At 40.0% G+C, this 22477-nt stretch overlaps 1 protein-coding gene across 2 annotated transcripts in view; it reads left to right on the top strand.

Moving 5' to 3' along the window:
• Positions 1 to 17306, top strand: part of DPP4 (dipeptidyl peptidase 4) — a 78420-nt gene extending 61114 nt beyond the window's left edge. For both annotated transcript variants that reach the window (XM_057551402.1, XM_057551401.1), the window contains exons 21-26: positions 679 to 733; positions 1364 to 1463; positions 4187 to 4251; positions 14172 to 14244; positions 14509 to 14582; positions 16192 to 17306. In XM_057551402.1, coding sequence (XP_057407385.1) covers positions 679 to 733; positions 1364 to 1463; positions 4187 to 4251; positions 14172 to 14244; positions 14509 to 14582; positions 16192 to 16293 — 469 coding nt within the window. In that variant the 3' untranslated portion in view covers positions 16294 to 17306. The remainder of the gene's footprint in view (positions 1 to 678; positions 734 to 1363; positions 1464 to 4186; positions 4252 to 14171; positions 14245 to 14508; positions 14583 to 16191) is intronic.
• The last annotated feature ends 5171 nt before the right edge of the window (positions 17307 to 22477 follow it).

The following is a 22477-nucleotide window of genomic DNA, read 5'->3' as shown; positions in this document are numbered from 1 at the left end:
CCTTTTGATGTAAGGCTAAGATTAAGAAATAGACGCAAAGAACCTTTTTCTCCTTTCTTTACCTGGATTCCAATCCTGAACACAATTTAGTGACAAGAAGACTTCTTAATCTATCAAGGAGAAATTGCTTCTTATTTAATAGCGCTGAGCTAACTAATCAACACCCATCATAAGAAGGGATGTATTTAGAGAATGGTGTTTAAGTTCTCAGGTAGGGGGCCCAGAGACATTTCTAAGCCCTACCCAGATGTTCTACACACCTCTATACTTCTCCATTGCAGGGACAGCCTCTCTCAAACTGTAAAACATCTGGAGAGATTTAAATTCAATTATGTAAAGAAAAGTGCATCTGGGCTGCAAATTTTTTTATAAAGCTGTGAAAAAAACAGCCAGGATTTGTTTTCTGTGAAACACACACACACACACACACACACACACACACACACACACACATTTTTGATGGACTCCAACACAAGTAAACCTTGTTCATCTGGCTCTTAAGTTAAAAATGATAGACATCGATCTCAGGTGTTTATTTGATTGCTGGCAGCAATTAATCTTTGTTTCTAATAGAATGAAATAGAGAACAAATGGCAGGGTTTCTCACATTTGTGCAGTTATCTTAGTTTTCTATACACAGTGTGATACTAATTCGTGGACTTGTTCCATGTATTTTAGACAATTTTCAAAAATGGGATTTGTGGATGACAAACGGATTGCAATTTGGGGCTGGGTGAGTAGTTTGGCTGATGAATCTGTATGCCTTCCTTAGTGAATATAACCCAGAGCAGGATAATTTACTTTTGTTTGTACATATTTGGAGGTGAAAATCACGTCAATCATTTCAATCTAAGAAGGTCCAATGTCTTAAGATTTCTGGGCGATGAGTTCCCCCAGGCTTATACTTTTGTTTATTACAATGGGATAGGGAGGTGAGGAAGGGAGAAAAAGAGGAAAGGAGAGAAAGAGGGATAAAGGGAAAGAAGGATAGAAGGAGAGAGGGAAGGAGGGAGACTTTTTCTCATGGGTCCAAGTCAGTAAAGATTTAGTGTTTATTGCTTTTTTGGTTTTGGGAGGATTTTTTTTGGTTTTGGTTTTGGTTTGTTTTTTGTCTTCAATTAGTACTACCCAGCAAATTTTCAATACTTTCCGCCTTACGCCTACCAAGAAGAGGGACCAGGGCTCTGAAAGTGTAGTCTTTAGATACTACCCAACTAAGGCCAATTTAAACCTTCTCTACCATGCTTTCTATCTCGAAAGAGGCGCAGTATATAAAGATGTGAGAAATGTGGAAACTGCGACTTGCTTACCATATGTCCTTAATTCCTTTACCTCCATAAAAATAACTGTTTCCATTTCTTAGTCATATGGAGGGTATGTAACCTCAATGGTCCTGGGAGCAGGAAGTGGCGTGTTCAAGTGTGGAATAGCCGTGGCACCCGTGTCAAAGTGGGAATACTATGGTAAGTGATCACTCCCAGGTACAGAGTTACTGAGTGTGAACCTTCACATTCCAATGACAAACCATTCCTTTTTGAGTTTCAGTGTTTCTACAGTGAATAAACTGATTCACCTTAGAAGTACTTTATGGATACCTGTAATGAAACAGTCTCACTTATTCTGCCATTGTGAAATGTTAGATGGTAGTAAATGCTATCTACACGTTTAGTTACCAACCAATTCTGTTTTCTAAATGTCTTATCAACAAATTCAGTTTTCCACATTTTAAAACATCCCCAATGCTACAATTCTTTAGATAAACCCTTCCTTCTTTTTATTCTAACTTGAGTTTGAAGCTTCACATATTAGATCAATTAGAGAAGTATGTATCTCTTTCCCTTCAGGTAAAAGTCAAATATAAGTAGGACTTTGGGTGGAAAGAAGAGACTAGGGCAGGGGAATTCCTGGGGGTTTTGTTTCCACTGTCTCTGAGTAGGTGAAAGCCACTCTAGAATATCCTGTTCACTGCTGAGAAAGTATTGTTCTATCATACACATGTAAGGTATAATTCCCAAGTGGGAGCAGGTAAGCAGTGAAACACTAGGTAGGGGGGAAGAGCCAGAGGTGGTGAGAAGATGAATTATTTTCCTGTATCTCTTCCTACCCCATCTCAAGTCCTTTATTCAGTATAAGGATAGAATCATTCATAATGAATATGCTCATTAAATATTTAATGTCCTAATATATCGTAGTACCAGTCCTGTGGAAAACTCTTCTTTAAAGCCTCTCCAAGTCAAGAGAAGCCAATGTGTAAAAGAGACAACCCTGCCTTTTAGTTAAATAAAAATTGGAGAACATAGTTAGGATTGATCCTCACACAATAGATTTGTTTTCATGTAATACTTTCCTGCTTAATATTAATTGTTCTATTGGAAGGCTTGTTTTTGGAGACCTCTGGTGGTCAATAAAGTAAGAGAAACAATCTTTGTGAGTTTGGAACTACATAATGGTAAGAAGAGAACTTTATTAAACGTATGAGGACCAACCTAACACTTGGGAACTTTCTAGAATTCTTATATATGTGCAAATTTGAACAATATTACTCAAAAATCAAATTGAAGGAGTACATAAGTGGTATTGCGAGACGTACTTCTAAAAGTTTACAACCACAACACTAAGTATTTTTTAAATAGTATTTTTAAAATTTGAGACCTTCTTACACATGTAAACCTGGTTAGCATAATAAGAAAGGGGTATTATGTTCTAGGACAAGAAGAATTGTAGCTGTTTGGGAAAATTTTATTTTGCCCTTAAAAGCTATTCCCGCCCCCCCCCCCCATTAAATGTATAACCTAAGTTATTCATATTTAAATGTTAAAAGATGAGCATTTTAGGAAAATCTTATATTTTAAAAGTGTACTTTAAGATACTATATTTTCTATATTAGTGTCCTCTAGATATGTAAAATTGCTTGTAGTCTGTATTCACTTTAATCAAAATGATAAAATATTGCTGTTACTCATTTTGGAGGAAAATATTTTGATTTCCATAGGAAAAGCATGAGCAATACACATGGAACAACTAACACTAGTTATCAATGTAGTTTTTAATCTCCAATGCCAGTCATTCACAAAGGGTTAGGATGTTGTTTAAGCTTGTTATTTTGATGATATATTCTTCTAAATAATTAATTAAATCAATATTGAAATTCCGGTACAATTATAGTGAAATTCAAGCCATTAACCTATATAGCACAATGGAAACATATTACACTTATTTATTTACTGTAACCTGGTCATGTTTCAAAAACAGTTATTTCAGATTTTTAAAGTTATATTGGAATTCAGCCACAGTAAATTTTCTCACTGATATTTTAGTAAATATATATATACACACACACACACACACACACACATATATATATATACACACACATACATTTGATATATGATTTAATTTTTTTAAATTAGGTCAAAAATATGTTTAAATATCCCAAATAACCAAACCCACAATGCATACGTTTTTCTGCCATATCTATAGATAAAACAGCTTACGTCACTTCAGCACAGATACTAATGTAATCTGTTTCTCAATACTCAACAGTTATAACATCGGAATTGAGGCCTCATCACAAAATGAGAGAAAACAGATGTTTAACTTGCATTATGATGGAGTAGCTGAGCCGTTATAGGGTTTTACAGCAAATAAATGATAACTGAATTCTTTCCTTTCGATCTGTCTCCCCCCCACCAAAAAAAAAATATGATTTAAGTAAGCAACCAGTAATTGAAAATTATGAGGAGTTTCCAGTAGGAAAGAGAGTATCCTAAAGTAGAACATGTACTGACTGATGTCAGGACCAAAAAATTCAAGACAATTGAGACATTAAGTGACTTGCTAATCAAGATTTTTGAGAGGGTCGGATGATAATGTAGAGTCCTTATCACTTAGCACTTCCCATTTGACTTTTCTGCAGGCGGGCTGTTGATTGGGTTTTAGATCACCTGGTTTGATCTCCCTCTGCCCTCACAGGAAGGGCTAAAGGAAGTGGGCTATAGGGCTGAGTATGGAAAGGCAGGCGTCTGGCTGCTTTAACAAGCCAAGTAGAGATGATCTGGAGGAGATACTTCTGAGGGTAACACTATAGACCTTTGCACAAGTAAAGAATATGAAAGCATATAAAGTAACCCAAAAAAAGGGAAAAAAGTTTTTATTGTATGAATTGTTTTTCTTTTCTCCATCACAGATTCAGTGTACACAGAACGTTACATGGGTCTTCCAACTCCAGAAGACAACCTTGACCATTACAGGGTAAGAGATGGTGAACTAGATCCATTTTATAACCTATTTATAAGTGGTATAAGAACATTTTTAAGTGTATCCATTCCAGAAAATATATATTTTTTATTTCCAATGAAATTCTTGTTAAAAAGAAATAACACAGGTGGTTTAGAGATACTCCAATAGCTTCCCGTACTATATTCTGCATAATTACAGCCTTTATCGTATGCTATATAGGTCACAATATGCGTTCATTTGGAAATACAAAGCAACACCAGATAATTACTTTAATTATAAAAATTTCAGTTCAGAAAACATGTCAAATTCAACGTATTCCTTTAGAGCCCAGAAGACTCTCTAAACCTTTAACTACATATTAAAATTTCTTATGGTATTATCATAATTAAGTTGTATGTACAAGCCTACAATTTTCTAATTCATAGCCAAATATGTACAGTTTTTTTCACACAAGATTTGAGTAAAGCAGGTGAGGTGTAGGTACAGGAGGGTAATACTCTGAAAAGCCCTTGAATCCAAATTACTGAATAGCATCCGCAGGCTGGTTGCCTGATGGAAAAGCCAGTGGGCAGGTTGCTGCGCAGATGGGCTGTAGCATCTGAAATATGGTCTGGGTGCAGACATCATTGGCGGCCCCCGTGTGCTAGTGTGGGTGCCACCGCAAAGCCAGGGCCCTCTCTTTGGTGGCAGCCTGCTGCAGCTGGAAGTGTCAGCCAAAGTACTAAGGACCCTTCCAGCACATTGCCCCCCAACCAGAAAAAAAAACACAACTTTCCTGATTCTGTCGTGTAAATTGAAAACCCTGAAACGTACAGATGACAAGGTCAATCATCTGATGTTTACATTCTCCGGAGGATGTTCAAAACTCCTCCCAGGATAAAAAGAAAACAATAACCCACACAATTTAAGACCACAATTTCTCCTCATCTGTGCCACAGCTCTCAATGCTTGGGCTTCCTATTCATACATCGCTCTGAGCCATATTTGTACATTTTTGTAAGCTGTCATCATTATTATGGGTTCTGAAGCCATTTGATCAAAGCACAAGAACATGCAAATAAAACTTCTAGTTTTGCAAGATATGTACAGACAGTTTCGTTTTACCTCTTCCTTTCAGTTTTATTTAGCAAGGCTTGTGGGGGAGGGGCGGGGAGGTGTATGCGTGTGTTTGTGCCTGGGTGTGTGTGTGTTTTCATCTCTGTTTTTCACTCAAGCTAGAAAAGTAACAACCTGTAAAGTGTGATGTACCAATCATCTTCCACTACAAAGCAGTCCCGTAATGAGGTTGTCCTTATTTCTGCTGAGTGTCCCACATGATACTTTGGACTCAGTTTTTCCCATTCTTTCTCCTCCACATCCAATAAGCTGCTTTAGACATCCTTTCCCTGCTCCATAACCACATTGCTGCTGTCACATGACTACCTCCTTTTACAACAGTAACCCCATGGGTCCCCCCTTAGCTTATCTTTCTGCACTCCAGCCTGTACCACGCAGAGGTGTGAGGTTAACCCTCACCCATAACACTTTCATGGACTTTTCCTGTACAAACTAGTCCAGCCCTCATTCTTTAACCAGGTGTTCAACACCTTTCTGAGAATGGCCCAGTCTACCTGGAATGTTCACTGTTCTCTGAATATTTCTGGGCCTTTCCCTTTTGTGCCTTTGTCCTCTGTTCCTCGACCTGGAATGTCATTCCCCCTCTGTCTTCATCCACTAGGAAACTTGTCCTGCTCGCCCGGAAGACTAGCATTCTCTCTTGACTCCCATGACATTTTCCTTGTATATCTTTAATCCTCAATTTATCCATCTTGGACCCATAGTTAGTTTGTACTTCTTTTCCCCCTCTGCGGTATTATCAGTCATTCAAGGCTTTGCTCAACCTTGTATTCTTTGGATCACCCAGTATGAAATAGAAACCTTAAAACCTTTTTTGATTGAATTTTAAAACTTTTTTGAAGGGAAACATTGTTATAAAAATTATATGTCTCCATCATTGCTCTCATTTTACAGCTGGAATTTTCTTGCTAGTGACCCCACCGGGATCCCTCCTGTAGTGTTGCCACATTTGGGGCATGGCTAAAGGGTGTTCTCAAATATCCTAAAGTACTAAAACCTCCCAAAACATCAGAGGTGTACTGCCCGGGACCCTCAGCCTGACTCTAGAACCTGCTGGATGATGCGTCAAAAGTTCATTTTAAAAATCCCATTTTGAAAGTCTTTGAACCTAGAAGCACAGGATCAAGTCTAAACCTTGACATCCGAAGAAGTCCGTGGCACCTACCCTACTGCACTTCAAGAACATCAGCCAACAACGTGTTTCCTCTTCAACCAGCCCTCCCCCTAGAGGATAATTAGTTTTAATCTGCCATGTCAACCTGTATCTTTCTCCAGATTTTCCCATAGGCTCCTCATTCCCACACCCATCCCCCTCTTCTCCAACTCTACCCGCCACTGAGGTGGCCATTTTCATCTCTCCCCTTAGATGTTCTCTGCATGAGGTAGTCATGTAAATAGAAGTCACTTCCTCCTACCGATGGCAATACACGAACACTGGGAGCACAAAGTCACTGTCTCACTTCACTGCACAGATGGTACCCGAGGACTGTTTAATCCTTCCACGCCAGGAGTCGGGTTTTCTTGGCACAAAATTCATTGCTGGCAATGGACACATTAAAACTGCCAGTACCAGGGAGCTAAAGGTTCCCAATGTGTTACTCAGAGGAGTTATTTGGGTGGGCGACAGTTAAGGTGGGTAGGAGAAAGTGAGGCAAATGCATTCACTGTATTGTTTCCGCCCTGTAAGTTGCATCCTCAGAAAGTGGAGAACTGAATCTAAGTACCTATATTTGGTGCACAGCAGGCTTTAGAATAAAGCTGCCTTCCTTTGTTTTTTAAATGAGCCTGTGCTTTTGTCTCTGGCAGGAATACATTCAAAGATACTATTTTCCTCCAAGGCCCCAGCTGCCCCTCTGGACCCCTGTCTTCTTTTACTTCTCTTTCCCAGGTTGTTTTTATTTCCTCCCTTTCTCTCTCCTTCTCTCCCTCCCTCCTTCTGCCCTCTTGGAAAAGACAAAGGAGACAATTCCTTACTGGCTTTCGCTGCTCTGTGCATTTCCGTAGGTCAGGAGGAAATATTTTGAAACTGAGTCCCAGGTAGTCTAGACTATTGACTTTCTTCAGCACATCCAGGATAGGAATGATCGAAGCGTGTTTTAAGCAAGGTCCTGTGATCGTTGTACACCTTTTCAGCTATAGAATCATTATCAGTAGCCAGAATTACAGCCTTTGGAAGAGAATGTAATTTTTAATAAAATTCAAATGAGGAGAGGATTCATTTTTAAGTCATTGATGACCCAGATTTGAAAGAATTTAGACAAGCACACCAAGAGAAGCACATTTTGTGAAATAAAGGTCCTACTTACTACTTAGGAAAGGAAGTTGAAGGAGCCATTTATATACGCAAATGGAACCGGCAGGGATGTCATGTATAGTTGTTCAGCTTGTGCACTGCTGGAAGCTAGTCTATGCTTCATTCTCTAAGGCGTGCACCTCTGGGGCTGCATCCAACCAGAGGGAGTGCCTTTTCTTATTCTCACAAAGCTGCCGTATAAATTAGGAGACCCTGGGACTAAGGCTTGGACCCAATGCAATGACACAAACAGTGACTCTATAAGACTCTTTTTGTAGATAGTCACCTACCCACTGCCGAGTGGCAGGGCAGGAGCACGTTTAAAGGATACCAGGGACTCAAAGAGGAATGAAGCTGTTCATCTCCCTGAAACTCCAAGAAGCTGGTCCCAGAAGCTCCAAGTAGGCAGGCAGAGTGGAGGGATGACAGTGTAGCTAATAAGCAGTACAAGCAGATTCACTGCCGTGAGTCTCAGTCCGATTCTCAGTCCACAGCCGACAGAAATGGCAACAGATTTGAGCAAAAGAATCAGATAGACAATGAGACAACCCTCACCCCCAATAGCGATAAGCAGATAGCAACCGTGGTCCCACCTTGAGGAGGGGGGTTCCTGACTAACATTGATGAATGGTCTCTCTATGGTCAATCACAGGTCTTTTAGTCAAACCTGTAAAAAAATATATTAACACGTGGTAGCCTTTCATTCACCCATTCAAGGTGCCTGGTGTTTTAGCTGTTCAGAAGTTGATCACCTTGTTGGTGAGACAAAACATACAGGCACAATTTTTGAAGAGAAATAAAAGAGAGTAGTCATAAAGCATGAACTTGAACATGACATAGTGCCCAGTATGTATGGAAAAGACTAGTAGTTCCAAATTGTGACTCTGGAGCCCCAGGAATTCTGTGCCTTCTGAGCATGTAGGGAGGGAAGGGAAGTGGCTGAGAAGTTAGGGTTTCACCTCCCCCCACTCCTCTCAACCAGGGGGGATCTGGTTTCATTTATTTCATTCATTTTTTTAATTCACTTAGTAAGTGCTTGCTTCTATGGCCAGACACTGTTCTAAGCTCTTTCCATGGGTTATTAGGTTCAGTTCTCCCTCAGATTGTCTGAGATAAGTGCTCTAATTTTCTCCATTTTATTGACCCAGAAACGGAGGCACAAAAAGTTATATAAGATGTAGCTACTGAGGGGTAGGAAAGGGAGAGGGCACTTATCTGGAGCCAGTTAAGGAAGACTTCTGGGAGATGCAGCAGAATAGCGTAGGTGCTCTCCACAGGCTGCCAGAGGGACCGACGAGGCAGAGGAGCACAGTATACACACGAGTGGCAGCAGGCAGAGCTGGTTTTCTGGGGATCTGTGAAGCAGGTTGGATGAACCGAGGGATATCACAGAGCAGGGATGTGGGAGGAGCTGGCCAAATGGCGGCTAATAAGGCAGGATGGGAGACCAGGGAGGGAATGGACTTAGAGAGAGCTGTGTCAGATCAAGGGCAAGAGAGACGGGGCCCAAGTCCTGAGCCTCGTTGCCAAGAGAAGAGGGCAGCCTGGAACACACAGAAGGGACTGATTTAACTTGTAGAGGAGATTTATTTTGCATTTTGCTCAGAATTTGATAGGCTTTTGGCAAGTGTACGAAACAGTCATAGATTTGGCAGTCTTCTGCTAGCAGATTTGAAATGTTCAATCCTTAAGAACTGCTGCATCGTTAGGTTATGCAAAACAGGGTGCAATTTTGTAAATATGCCATCTTGTACTGATTTGACATTTGTTCTATTATCCTAGAATATGCCAAAGGGAGAGAGACCTTCAGATTTAAGCCAAACCTTAACTTGTTTGTTGAGTGCTGATAAAATGTTGACTGCTGTGTGATCTTTAAAGAAGCCAGTGTTGCTGGGTGAGGCCTGAGGTAGGGCCCCCTGTAGGCGGATGGGAGCTCTTTCCTTGGCATCTCACCAGTACAGTTGTTTGATGGATACGGACAAGTAAAACATCTGATGCGGTGGGTTGAATTAATTTTTCCTTAAACATTTTCTGTGACCTCTGGTGTGGCATTAATGGTGCTTCCCCAAACAGCCTCACTTAATATTATTTATGAGGCTTTGGTCACAAGTGGGAGAATGCACAGAGCAAGTCAGTACACTTGGGGTACTGTCTCACTGAAGGAATAGGGTGTCTATTACACCTGTGGCTGTTTGCTTTTTCTTCCAGAGCTTGGAAATGACAATGCGTTGTTTGGCTGTGAAGTGAAGGGACACTAGAATATGATGTTAAGAGGCATGGACTTTTGAGTTTGACCTGTGCTAAAATTCTGTTTCCACCACCTATTAGCCAGGAGAGGTTACTAAACCTCTCTGAATCTCTGTTTCCTCATCTGAATAATGGGGAGAATCAGAGCTACCTCATGGGGTTATTGACAGGATTAAACGAGACACCTATGCCTGCCATGAAATAAGCTTACAAAAACATGGAAGCTGCCACCATTATTCTCAGGAAGCAAACTGTCCGTATGGTTCCTGGACGGTGCAAGGGGTAGCTTAAAAATTGTCAGACCTTCTGTTTCTCACAGTACTTCCCCACTCTTATCAGCTCTCTCTTTTATTTCAAAAATACAAAGATTTATTTGCTGGAAGGTAACTGAGGAACCAGCCTGATCCAACGAGCAGCTACAGATGGTTCTTCTTGGGGTTTGAAGGAAAAGCTCCTCGCAGAGATGCTGTGCACCAGCACTGCCACTGGACCAATCCTCCCCACTTCACTTTGCCAGGCTGTTGCTGGCAGCGGGGCTCTCCGGAAGTTTCTAGCCCCGGGAGAGTGCCAACTGCACCACCATTGCATCCTTGCCCATTTATCACTCTAAACTTCCTTTTTAGGAGCTGGTGACAGACTATTCGGCTTCTAACTTAGTCATCCATTTCCTTTTTTATTTCTGTTTCCATCGATAGGCAAATGGGGATTATCCTGTTTTGGTGGGTTGAAATAGCACCATTGAATTATTTCTGGTCATTAATTCTCCCTTAACTTAGTGCATGCATTTCTTTCACTGACTCTGGCTGCCTTTCATGGGTTAAAGTGTGCCGTACAGCGGACTGTCAAGAGTCCCTCTCGATTGAGAAGCCAGGACGCTCAGGCTAGTAGGGAACGATGGGTGGTTCCAGAGGCAAGGTGACACAGCTGCATCTTTCCAGGAGGGCAAAATGTTCCCGGGAGCCTGCGAGCCTTGAAATGGGTGTGTGCCTGAGGCTGCCTGGCCCCCGTGCACTGAGAGGTCCCTCTTGACGCAACTCCCAGCGAGCAGGGGGACGTGTGCATCGGAAATGACACACTTCTCTTGTGGTTGCAGGGGGAAGCTTTTGTTTTATTTTTCCCTTGCTGCATTAAAGTATTTGTCTTTCTTTCTTTGTAGTGTAATATTGTTAATGTAAAACAATTTGCATCATGACACTTTTATCACAGTTTTCGTCTTTTTCTCAGTATGTTGCATTTCTCACCATGTCTAGTTCATCACAGCTACAGTGTGTACATCACAACATTTATCTTAGGCTCAGGGTTTTACTTGTTTATAAAAATTGTCTTCTTTCAGCCTGTATTCACTCCATTTAAGAAAAAAAAGGCAGCCAGAAACTGTTTTGGTCCAAACTCCAGGAGTTATCACATTCCTTGCTAACTGTCCTGCGTATTTATATGTCTCCTAACTATTACTCTATGTTTCAGTGACATTTCTCAGTCTCATGGCTCAGGGAGGTTGTGGAGTGGCTTTTGCTGTGCACTCTGCCACGCAAGGAAGGCCCGAGAGGCTTTTGGAGGGGAGGGGAGGTCACACAGCTGGATATTTGGGCCACATGTAGGTGCTGAAGTTGACTATCTTTGGCAAGCGAAGAGCTGGGTTTCTTGTGGGGAGAAACAAGGTGGAGGAGACAGCCGTGTAGCCGCAGAAAGGATGGTGCAGGAGGACTCGGACGAGGGCGCCGGCTCCGGGGCTCAGACTGGCGGTGTTCACGGTTGGTGGGTCAGCCCCAGCCTCTGCTGTCGCCAGCTTTGAATCCTACACTGGCCTTTTGGGAGATTGATTTTGACCCTTTCCTCTCTCCAGGGCAGGACATCGCTCAGGGTTCTGTTGCTTCATTAGGCTCTGCATCAACCACACAGTCCAAAACGCCTCACAAGTCTCGAAGGTCTGTGCGAGCCAGCTCTCTTCCAATGAATTCACTCTAAGAAGGCATGAGAACGCAGGGGGCAAAGGACACCCAGTGTGTTTGTGCACTGCAAATCCCAGAGCAGTTCAGTAACAATTTCTTTCTCCCTGTATCTTTGCTGGAAGACCACATCATGAGCAGCTTGGAATTTTAGTGGAGACTCAGTGCAGCATAGGAGGTAAAAGAGGTTCTGCCATCAGACTTTGTGTCCAGCTCCGACTTCTTCCTGATGTAACCTGGTGTACTTTATTGTCTCCGTGTAGAAGTGGGATTGCTATAGACCTATCTTGCAGGAATGTCATGAGGATTAAATAGAGCAGTGCTTTTATAAATCCTTTAAGATACTTAGCAGAGTGACTGGCGCAGAGTACACAATAAGTATCAGCTCTTATTACTAATGGCATGGTGTATGGATTGAAAGTGGGCAAAACATATCTTGGTAAATTTCAGAATGAGAATATTTTATTCCACCTCCCCTAGCTGTTCCCACTTGCCTCTGCAAAACTAGGACCGAACATAGTGAAGAGTACAATATAAGTGCCTACATTTCTTTTGTTTATTCCTTTAATTGATATTTAGCTCTCTATTAAATGCTCAGGATAGAGTAATGAACAATATAAATTCCTCTTCTCATGGATCTTATTGTTTAGTTGGGTATATGACAAATAAATATTGATCGACTTGAAAAAATGAATGAATGGATGGAAGAATGAATGGAGTATAATGTTGGGATGGATGGATGGATGGATGGATTCATCTGGGACATCTCACCAGATAACACGTTTCTTAAAGTAAAATAGAAGCGCGACTTTTAATGAGTCCTAGGTGTTTATTCTGAAAGTTCGTGGGTAAATTCTCAATTTGGGTCAGAAATGCCATATGGTCAGGACAAGTGGGACCCAGCCTGCACAGGAGTGGGAGGGCCTTTGCTCTAAGCTTTCCAGGAGAAGATCACCTTGACAGCCTCAGTCAACACAAATATGTTGGGTGACTTTGTCCTGAAAGTTGTAGACAGAACGTCCTTTTTCCAGAAACACTGTGTTACACCATCCTCACATCACCGTAATTTAACCTTAAAAAAAGCCATGTTTCTTGATTTCTATTATTTCAGTGAGAGCAAGAGGAGTTAATCTTCCTCCCATTTCAAAGAAAACAACACTCAGCAGCATGTCTCTAGGTACACAGCTCTCTGATATTGAAGCTGGGGCTAGAATACAAACGTTCGGACCTTAGCTCCATCCCCTTCCAGCCAGACTTTCAGGGTTCCCATCAAAATATTAAGCTGATGTTAACTACAAAGATATCTGTAAAACACAAACCTTGCCTCTCATAAAGTTGCCTTTGATTCACCAAGATGCTGCAGGAGGAGCTGGCTGATTTTAAACCCACAGGGAGGCTAGTGGCCCTTCCTCTGCCCCACAATAGAAGCAGAGTCCGGCTCACCCCTTCCCAAAGTTGCTACGATGTCTACGACATTCTTACCTTCACCCCAACTCTGCAAACATCTCCACATTAAGATCAGATGACTAGTTCTATACCTTCAAAGCTTTTCCACCAAAGACTCCACCCTCATTCTAGAAGTCCTACCTGTGCAAGGTCATGAAACAGCCTTCAAAAAGCTGACCTCCCACTTTTTTCTCCTAATTCCCTGGCTTGATCCAAAAGCAGCACTTTCCCCAAAGCAGAATGAGGCAGACAACCACCACCCGCTGATTTTCTAAGGCCGTACTTGATCTTTTTCACCCCTTTCCCCTCCCATATGTTACATTTGCCTAGGTTTTAAACATCTGTTCCAAAAAAGGTAATACTTGCTTCTCATTCAGAGCCTAGCAATGTGGACCAAAGTTCATATGACATATTGCAGAGTATGTTTAGTTGCAAATGCTATGTACAGGCTCTTTGAAATGTAGCATGTATGGTACCATGTGACACATGGTTGCCATGGCAATACACTTTTTGGCTGAACTACAGCATAAGCCCATGGAACATACATTGCTAATATGAGACTCTGCCCTGTGCTAATGCATAGGACACAGCCAATCTGGGATCTGGGACCCGAGGGGTTTCGCATGCAGCCTGGGGGGGCAGATGCCCTCTTCTGCATGTGCAGGGAAGATGTGGCATCCTCCCTTTCCGGTCCTGTCTCACAGGGACAGGGCATGCTGTACATTCTGCCATGCATGGAGACAGCATTTGCTTGAATATCGGTTTGCTATATTTTGTATCAAAGGGGGCCCCAGCTGAAAACATTTTATTTTGTAAACTGAAGTGAAAAATCAGTTTATGGCAGATCTTTTTTTGAATAATGACATTCTTTTTCCCAATTCCAGAATTCAACAGTCATGAGCAGAGCTGAAAATTTTAAACAAGTTGAGTACCTCCTTATTCATGGAACAGCAGATGGTGAGTTTCAGTTAATTAGACTTTTTAGTATCACAGACAGGTTTGCAATTTCACTACTGACAAAACAAAAGCATGAGGGGCAAGACTGTTACATTTACTTCAATAAAACAGTGTTGCTTTCCACAACTCACTTGTCTTGGCCTAAATGGGATGCTGAATCCTAGAACTTCAAACAGTCCCTTTCTTCTTGCGCCTTTCCCACCCTTCCTACCAGAAAAGTGGAGCGGCTTTTAGTTACTTTATGTTTCCTTTCTCTCCCTGCAGATAACGTTCACTTCCAGCAGTCAGCTCAGATCTCCAAAGCCCTGGTGGATGCTGGAGCGGATTTCCAGTCAATGGTATAGCAAAGCTTCCTGCAAGGGGAGGGAACTTCCTGGTGGGTTCCCGTTCCCCTCTTGGAACTACTTCTCCTCACAGAGGTTCCATGAGACGGGGACGGAAGCAAAAGGAGTCTTATTTTTCCAATGAGAAGTTGAAGAAGTGATATCCTTGAGTCATAAAGAGAGTCATGTTCAATATCATACAGTTGGGGGTTGAGAAGCACAATATTGCATATCCTGAGAGGGTCAAAACCCTAGTCCTGTGATTGTCCCGTCTCTCCCTATTTTGATCAAAAAGTAATCACTTACCCAGTGAACGTGTGGCAGAGTAATTCTAAAGTGAAACCAGCATGATAATAGCTCAGGTCAAATATGCAAATCCATCTCTAGTATGTGTTTCTAGCCCTTCTAACAACAGTGGGGTATCAGTAATCAGTGCGCTTCCGTTTTTGCAACTTCCATGTTATCTTTTGTTGAACACCACAGCTTATAAACAATTAGGCTGGTTTTATAAAGTCGGAAATGGCTAGAGATGTTGTTGCCTATTCAGAGGATGTTTCTAGGTATTAAGTCAAATTCATTTTACGCACTAGACCTTTTCAGATTAAGAAGAAAAAAAGATTATATATATGTGTGTGTTGCACTAAATATTTTTGTGTTAAGTCCTTTCTTGTCTGTATTAGCTTAAAAAGCCTGCTTTCCCTCACTCTCTTTTAACGGACACACTTTGCTCCGTGCTCAGTTCAAACAGCACCTACTGTATAAAAGTGGGACAGTCATTTGATACCACAAAACCTGGCATATATTTTTGGGGTTAGATTCTTATGAGGTTGAGGTGTATCCTTCCACTGCTCAAAGAAAAGACGTGATACTTTAAGCCATTTTTGAAAGTTAATTTATGTCTCCATAATATATGTTTTCCTGGCAGTGACTTCCCACTTGTTTCACGTGGTGGGATGAGTTGATAAATTTTTGCCTCAGGTCATCAACTCATCCTACATAAATGTCAGACATGCAGATAAGAGATTCCAGTGAAATTCCAGTGAAAAAGTGTTTGCAAATAATACATTTGACTTTTGACTTCATATGTTATGCTAAACATATATATGGAATATTGAAATAGATTTTTTCTAGTGCCTTAGTGATATATATTAGGAAAAATTGCTTTCTAAAAACTCATTTATTTTAATAGTTTATCTTACTGTAGTGTAGGAGAAATTTAACAGTTGATAACACTTAATTAAAATGGGCTTTACAGGATAAACATTCCCTCCTATGCATGATGTGTTTCTAAGTGTCCTTTGAGTCAAATTTGAAAATGGACTTGGATATTTTAATTATACATATCCTTAAAGCTCTATGCAGTGAAGCCAAATTCACAGTGAGTTGTCTCAGCACCTGCAAAGGACGATCAGAGACTCCTGCAGGACAGAACTACATGCCCTGGAAAAGCTCTGGGAGGAAATGAGAAACGCTCTTTGATCACATTTCAGTTTATAAACTGATTGAAGAATTAAAACATCCTGTGTTATTCAATGTATGCTCATGAGAACTCACTTGGGTTAAAAAAAAAAAAAAAAAAAGACAACTGATTTCCTAACTCTGACCTTTCTTTTTCTCTCTCCAGTGGTATACAGATGAAGACCATGGGATCGCCAGCAGCACAGCACACCAACACATATACACCCACATGAGCCACTTCCTAAAGCAATGCTTCTCTCTACCTTAGCACCTTGGAACAGCATGCCATTTAAAGCTTCTGAAAAGCCACTTTTGCTCTCATTATCTCAAAACTGCACCATCAAGATGATGATGTTAAAAAAGTACACTCAAATCAAGAAATGTTAAGGTTACCTTTGTTCCCAAATTTCATATCTATAACCCGAAGTAGGGACTTCTGTCTTCGCAACAGATTATTACCTTACGGAAGTTTGAATTATTCAGTCTGGTTTTGTTTATTATTTAAAATCACTTCCATATCAGTTAGTGAAACAACAATTAAGAATTGTTTTCATGGGAGCTTTGCAGAGGTTCCCTGGGCAGCATTTTTTTCTAACTGGACTAGACTTGTTCTCTTCTTGGAAGGAATGACAGGATGTGGGCCGTGATGTCACCGAGGCAGGGGTAAGAAAAGAGGGGGTAGGGAAAGAAGCTGGCGAGGCTGTGAACCGCAGTCCAAGCCTGCTGACCCAACCAGGCTGCTATCAGCTCCTCAAAGAGCTGTTCACAGCCAGACTGGCACAGTTTTCTGAGAAAGACTATTCAAACAGTCTCAGGAAATCATATATGCAAAAGCACTGACTTCTGAATAAAACCACAGCAGTTGAATAGACTCCAAAGAAATGAGAGAGAAACTGCCAACAATGCAGGGCCCCCAGGTGCCAGTTATGGCTATAGGTGCTACAAAAACACAGCAAGGGTGATGGGAAAGCATTGTAAATGTGCTTTAAAAATACTGATGTTTCCTAGTGAGAGAGGCAGCTTGGAACGGAGATGTGAACACATCAGCTTGCCCTGTTAAGAGATGAAAATATTTGTATTGCAAATCCTAACTTGAAGGAGTCTTTGCATCAGTTTTTCTTATTTCATGTCTTTGAGCATCTAATTAAAAGAATATTTTAACTTCCTTGGACTTGTTTTTAAAAATTGAAAATTAGCTACAAATGTATGTAATATGATTCCCATTCTACATACGGTGGAATTTCTCCTGGTCAGTAATAAATGTGCCTTCATTTTTTCAGAGGTAATGAGTTCTGTGTCTTGAATCAGACCTAAACTGCATTGGCATATGGACACGCTTACTCAGAAAGGCTCTTGTTTATTTTGCTTGTTATCCCAAACTGCCTCGTAAACATGGAGAGGGTTCAGTTTTTGTAAGAAATAGATACATAGAAATGTGTTAAATTAAGCAATTCATAGCGATTTTATCTAATACATATACAATTACTGTTATCATACATATATATAAGCTTTTGAAAAATCAACTCAAAATAGTTTTGGTTATTTATATAATACATACTATATCATTTTATTCCGGGGAACTACGATGAGGCTCATAATATCAGATAATCTCGACAGTATCATCTTGGTAGCCCAGATGGCTCAGTAGAAGTTAAAAAAAAAAAGTCAACAACTTAAGTGTTTAACTAATTATTTTTGGTTGACATAACGATATTAATGAAACCATGCATTTAAGATGCTGAGATAACTGAGGACACATAATATTTCTGTTCAATTATTTGCAAAATGGCCTTATTTTTAAAAATTGATTTTATGAACTCAAACATAGTTTCAAACATAGCTGGAAAAAGTTGTCCCAGACAGAATGAGTTACAGCATAAAAATCTAAAAATGGAAGAATTGGAAAAAATCTATCAATTCAACATGAGACTGGTGAGTCATGCATAGGAATGAACAGAAGATTGTGAAATTGTTTCAACTGTATTTTCAGTGCATGGCATTGAGTAATTAAGTCTCAAAATATCATTCATTCATTGGAACCATAAGCCAACCTTCAAACCCTCTAGGGCTCTTGTCATAATTCTAATAATAGACTGCAATCATTGTGAGTAGCTGGACCAATCTTTGCGGAAGATTTTTTATATCCAGAAACAGTAATCATAGGTCATATGTTCACATCCTGGATTGAATTAGTAATCATAAAGCAAATTAAGTAAAAATTCTCCTTTTATCTTAATTGAAACCAGATATTGTGCAATATCAGGTATTGTTCAGATATTAATAAGACAATTTTACAACAGTAGATGTACAATATCAGATACTATACAGATATTAAGACGATTATATAATATCTGATATTGTACAACTATTGTACAATGTCAAAACTGTATGAATTTATTGTTTCTTTAGTTTCAAAACGTGCCCATGTTTTCTCTGGAGCCCAGAGGTAATAAAAAAAATCCCAGCAAGTATTTTTCACATAATGAGGGTTGCAAATGGTGATGATGTGACTGAAGTTAAAGTAAATTTCATCTGACCCTCATAGGACAAGTTTTACTCTCCAGTAAGAGTTTTAAATTAGTTTATTGAGGAAGGAAGTTAAATTGACAAATAAATTCGAGATAGACTTAGCCTGAGGGTAGGTTTGAAACACACAGTAACTAGCCATACCAGTAAGATGTGCAGACTTGCCTGCCTTTCACTGTCGCAGCCTCACCAGGCACCTGGATGCTAAGATCCTTTCGTAAACAGCCTGTTAGAGTGCACGGGTGCCCAGGAACACACGCGCCAAAGGAAGGGAGAAATTGTCACATCCCTTCTATGGATACAGTGTTTCTTTTTAAAGTTTTGATCAAGATTTTTAGAAAATCACTTTATACATTTTTTTCGAACTTTTTAAAATTGGAAATCTTGCCAGAAATGATTACATACCTCCATGCTTTCTTAAATAACCGGCATAGAACATAATTCAATGCATCGTGATGACTCAAGGCCACCACCATGAAGATCATTGATCACAGCAGGCTGTATGTCATTCTGAGTGTTTTATATTCACAGGTGGTCACTGAGGCTAGTAGTTTCACCACTTGGCATTTGTTGCTTTTGCTCTAAGTTGATATGAGAATTCCAATTTATAAAACTATTAGATTTGTACAATATTTAAGATTCAATAAGCTCTAAATGAAAAACAATACCAAAACAGAAGAATGGGTTTTTTTCAGAGTAAAGTAAGAGAATTTTGTTCTTCCAAGTTTGTGACAGCAGTGTCTGAGAACAGTATTACATACATCCTGAAAGATCTGGAGCGTGTGTTCAGGATGCCTGAGGGACACGGATGGTTGAGAATGAGAGATGAATGTGCGTAATAAAGCATAACGTCACTACCCCTAAGAAAAGCTCAGAGCATGGGATTAATAAGACCAATGTCATGCTCAGTAGAAATGTATCATCTCTCTGAATGTCACCTTTCTGTGACAATATTAACATTTAAACTCAAGACTTTGAATTAATAAAAAGAAAGATAATTTTCTTACTGCCAAATTGAGAAGGGTGTCTTTTCTGGAATTGAACTCCAGCAAACTCAGTCAAAATTCTTATTCTAAATAATCCTTCATCTGAGCAGTCACCCCAAGTTTGTCAGATTATTTAACACGCATGTATGGTGAAAAGTGTGACCCATCAAACAACGAAAACTCTTAATTGTTCCAATTAGTTTCTCCTATCCAAAGTCATGATATTTGTGACTTGTGAGCAAAAATAGTATTTCATTGAGTAGGTTTGGTTTCTAGTGTTAATCACAGAAGGATGAGTGACAAAGAAAATGTAACATACTGAGAAGAAATATTACTCAACCCAATTCTGGTTGCATGCGCCAGAATGACTGCCTGGTTAAGGGGGAAGGCGGCCACATCTTGCCTCCTGCTGGACAGTAAGTGCACTCCAGCCGAGGCTAGGCGGACGTGGGTTAGAATCTCAGCATCGACACTCACAGTGAGGAACATTTTAAAGAACATTGCTTAGCCTCTTTGAACCCCAGTTACTTAATTTGAAAGAGATACCAAAATACCTACCTCCCATACCTGTTGCATTGCTGTGAAGGTTTATACACCATGCCTGGTTTGATGATTCCATGGGTACACCAGTTCTCCCCTTAGGCATCTTGTGTCCGCAGGTTTTGGGCATATGAAGGTGCTCAGTAAGCTTTTGCTTTTGTTCCAATGCTGCCATGTCAGTGAGAATCCTTTCTGGATCCTTAATGATTCTTAATAAACTGAGAGGCCACATCTTCGATATATTTTACTTACGATTCTGTCTACAGCCTTTGCTGGCCGAATAAACAGCAAAGCACAGAAAGAACTAGGCTCCGGAGAGTTACAAAGAAGGGATAAAACACTACTCTTACCTTCAAGGAGCTTATAAACAAATGGAAGAAATCCATGACTCTACACACACTTGAAGGTAAAAGTACCTAGATCTAAAGCTAAGTCTATGGATGGATGAGATAAGTGGGATGAAAAGGTGAGCAGGGGGAGGGTGGTTTCTGGACTCATATGAGCCAGCCATTGGCTGAATTTTGTACTACACTTAGATTTCTTTAATTTTCTCAGGGTTACTGCTGATACCATGTTTTTCTGAACATTTTTGAAAAATACAACCCCAAACATTATATAAAGGAATGCTCTATGTGAAAGGATTTATCATAAAGTTCTTGTGCCTGTAGTTACTTATTAAGTACCTACAGAATATGCTTGAGCCTGTTTTGTTTCAATAATAATAAAAGTTTATAGACCACTCAATGAGAGTTTGGTTTGAGTCTCTGAGAGTCATCCTGAGTACAGGATCCCTAAGGAAATAATTTCACTTTTCCCCCACTATGTTTTCTACTGTGCTGCCAGACTAATCTTTCCCCAAATGCATGCCTCTCCATTACTGAAAACTCTTAATGGATAAAGTTGAAATATCCTAACATAAAATTTAACATCATTTATAATGTCTCCAACTTGTATTCCTACCTTTTCATACAGGTCCCGACTACACTCCTAACACTCCACCACATTGGGCTGTCTGCTGGATTTCAAATATGTCATACATCACATATGTCAGGCTCCTGTTATACCACATATATTTACTTTCTATTTTATTTTTTCAATACTGACATGTTTGAGATCTTTGCAGTTCTTGGAGTAGGTTTCCTTCCCCATATCCATCTTAATTCATACGCTACCTCTTATATAACATTTTCTTCAAACTTAGCCCTACTCAAAATTCCATCCTTGAGTTACTCACTTCCATCATACAACCAACTCAGTACACATCACATTATGTTACAGGTATGTGTCTACCCTGCCCTTAGAAGCGAGGCTCACAGTCCTATTTTCAAAGTTCCAGCACCAAAAGTAGTGGCCATTACACCAATAGAAACTGTAATGAAGTGACAGCTGTGTCCGTGAGCTACAGTTTTCTAAGGAAAACACCGAAAGAGCTCTCTAAAAGTATTACGAGTAATGCTTGAATACTGGGCTCCTTCAAGGGGACTGATTACAAGCAGACTTTCAAAGTAGATATTTAGAGAATCATCATATTACCCAAATTACTCTCATAAAATTTTCAAATGGTTGTAATCTCATTTCATTGTACGAATACACAAGAGAGATATATTGGAAAATTTGGAGAGCAATATTGCAATGATAGTAAAATAGTCCCACACCTAGAAGCAAAGAAGCTAAAGTTCAATAGAAACAGAGGTAGATCAGTGTAGGTTAAAAAAGTAATGAGCCACACTTTTAAAAGCCAAGAAAAATCCTAAAAGATTTAGGGATTGTGTTGAAATACAAGTCGCTAGTGAATCATCAGTGGAGAGTTTCTATAAGGCTAAACTACACCAAGGAGATACTCAAGTTATATCTAGGAGAAACTTCCCAATATTGAAGGCTGTTAAGTGATAGCAATTACAAAGTAAACTCATGAGTCAAGAGAAAAATACTAACCAGTACACTACAGTTCTGAATGCAGTTACCTCCATAACATATTGCTAGATGGCTACAAAAGAATAGTGGTCCCATCTGATCTACTGTAACAAACAGGGAGATGACAAATTTTAGAAAATGCTTTTCCCAAGAGGGGTAAAAACCAAAGCCTAAGGAGTTCTAATAATGGGAAATCCTACTAAGGATCTTAGAAGCTTTTACTAGTCATGGGTACAATGTCATTTGTATCTAAGTCACTGTTCTCCGGGAAAATGAAGAGGTACATCCTAATATAGCTCTCATCATAGTTTGTTCATAAAGTTCAAACTGTTTGAATACTCTTGAAACGTCTACGTCACCAAGTTTGCTTAACATCACGGGTGTGTCTAAATTTAAGTATTACGTTCAATCAAAATGTTCTACATTGATAAGGAAAAAAAGACAAAACACTTTGCATCACAATTTAAAATTTGCAAGTAAATTAGT

Source organism: Balaenoptera acutorostrata, chromosome 8, assembly GCF_949987535.1.
Source record: "Balaenoptera acutorostrata chromosome 8, mBalAcu1.1, whole genome shotgun sequence".
NCBI lineage: Eukaryota > Metazoa > Chordata > Mammalia > Artiodactyla > Balaenopteridae > Balaenoptera > Balaenoptera acutorostrata.
Note: the sequence above shows the minus strand (reverse complement) of the source record. Positions and strands in the feature narration are given on the sequence as shown.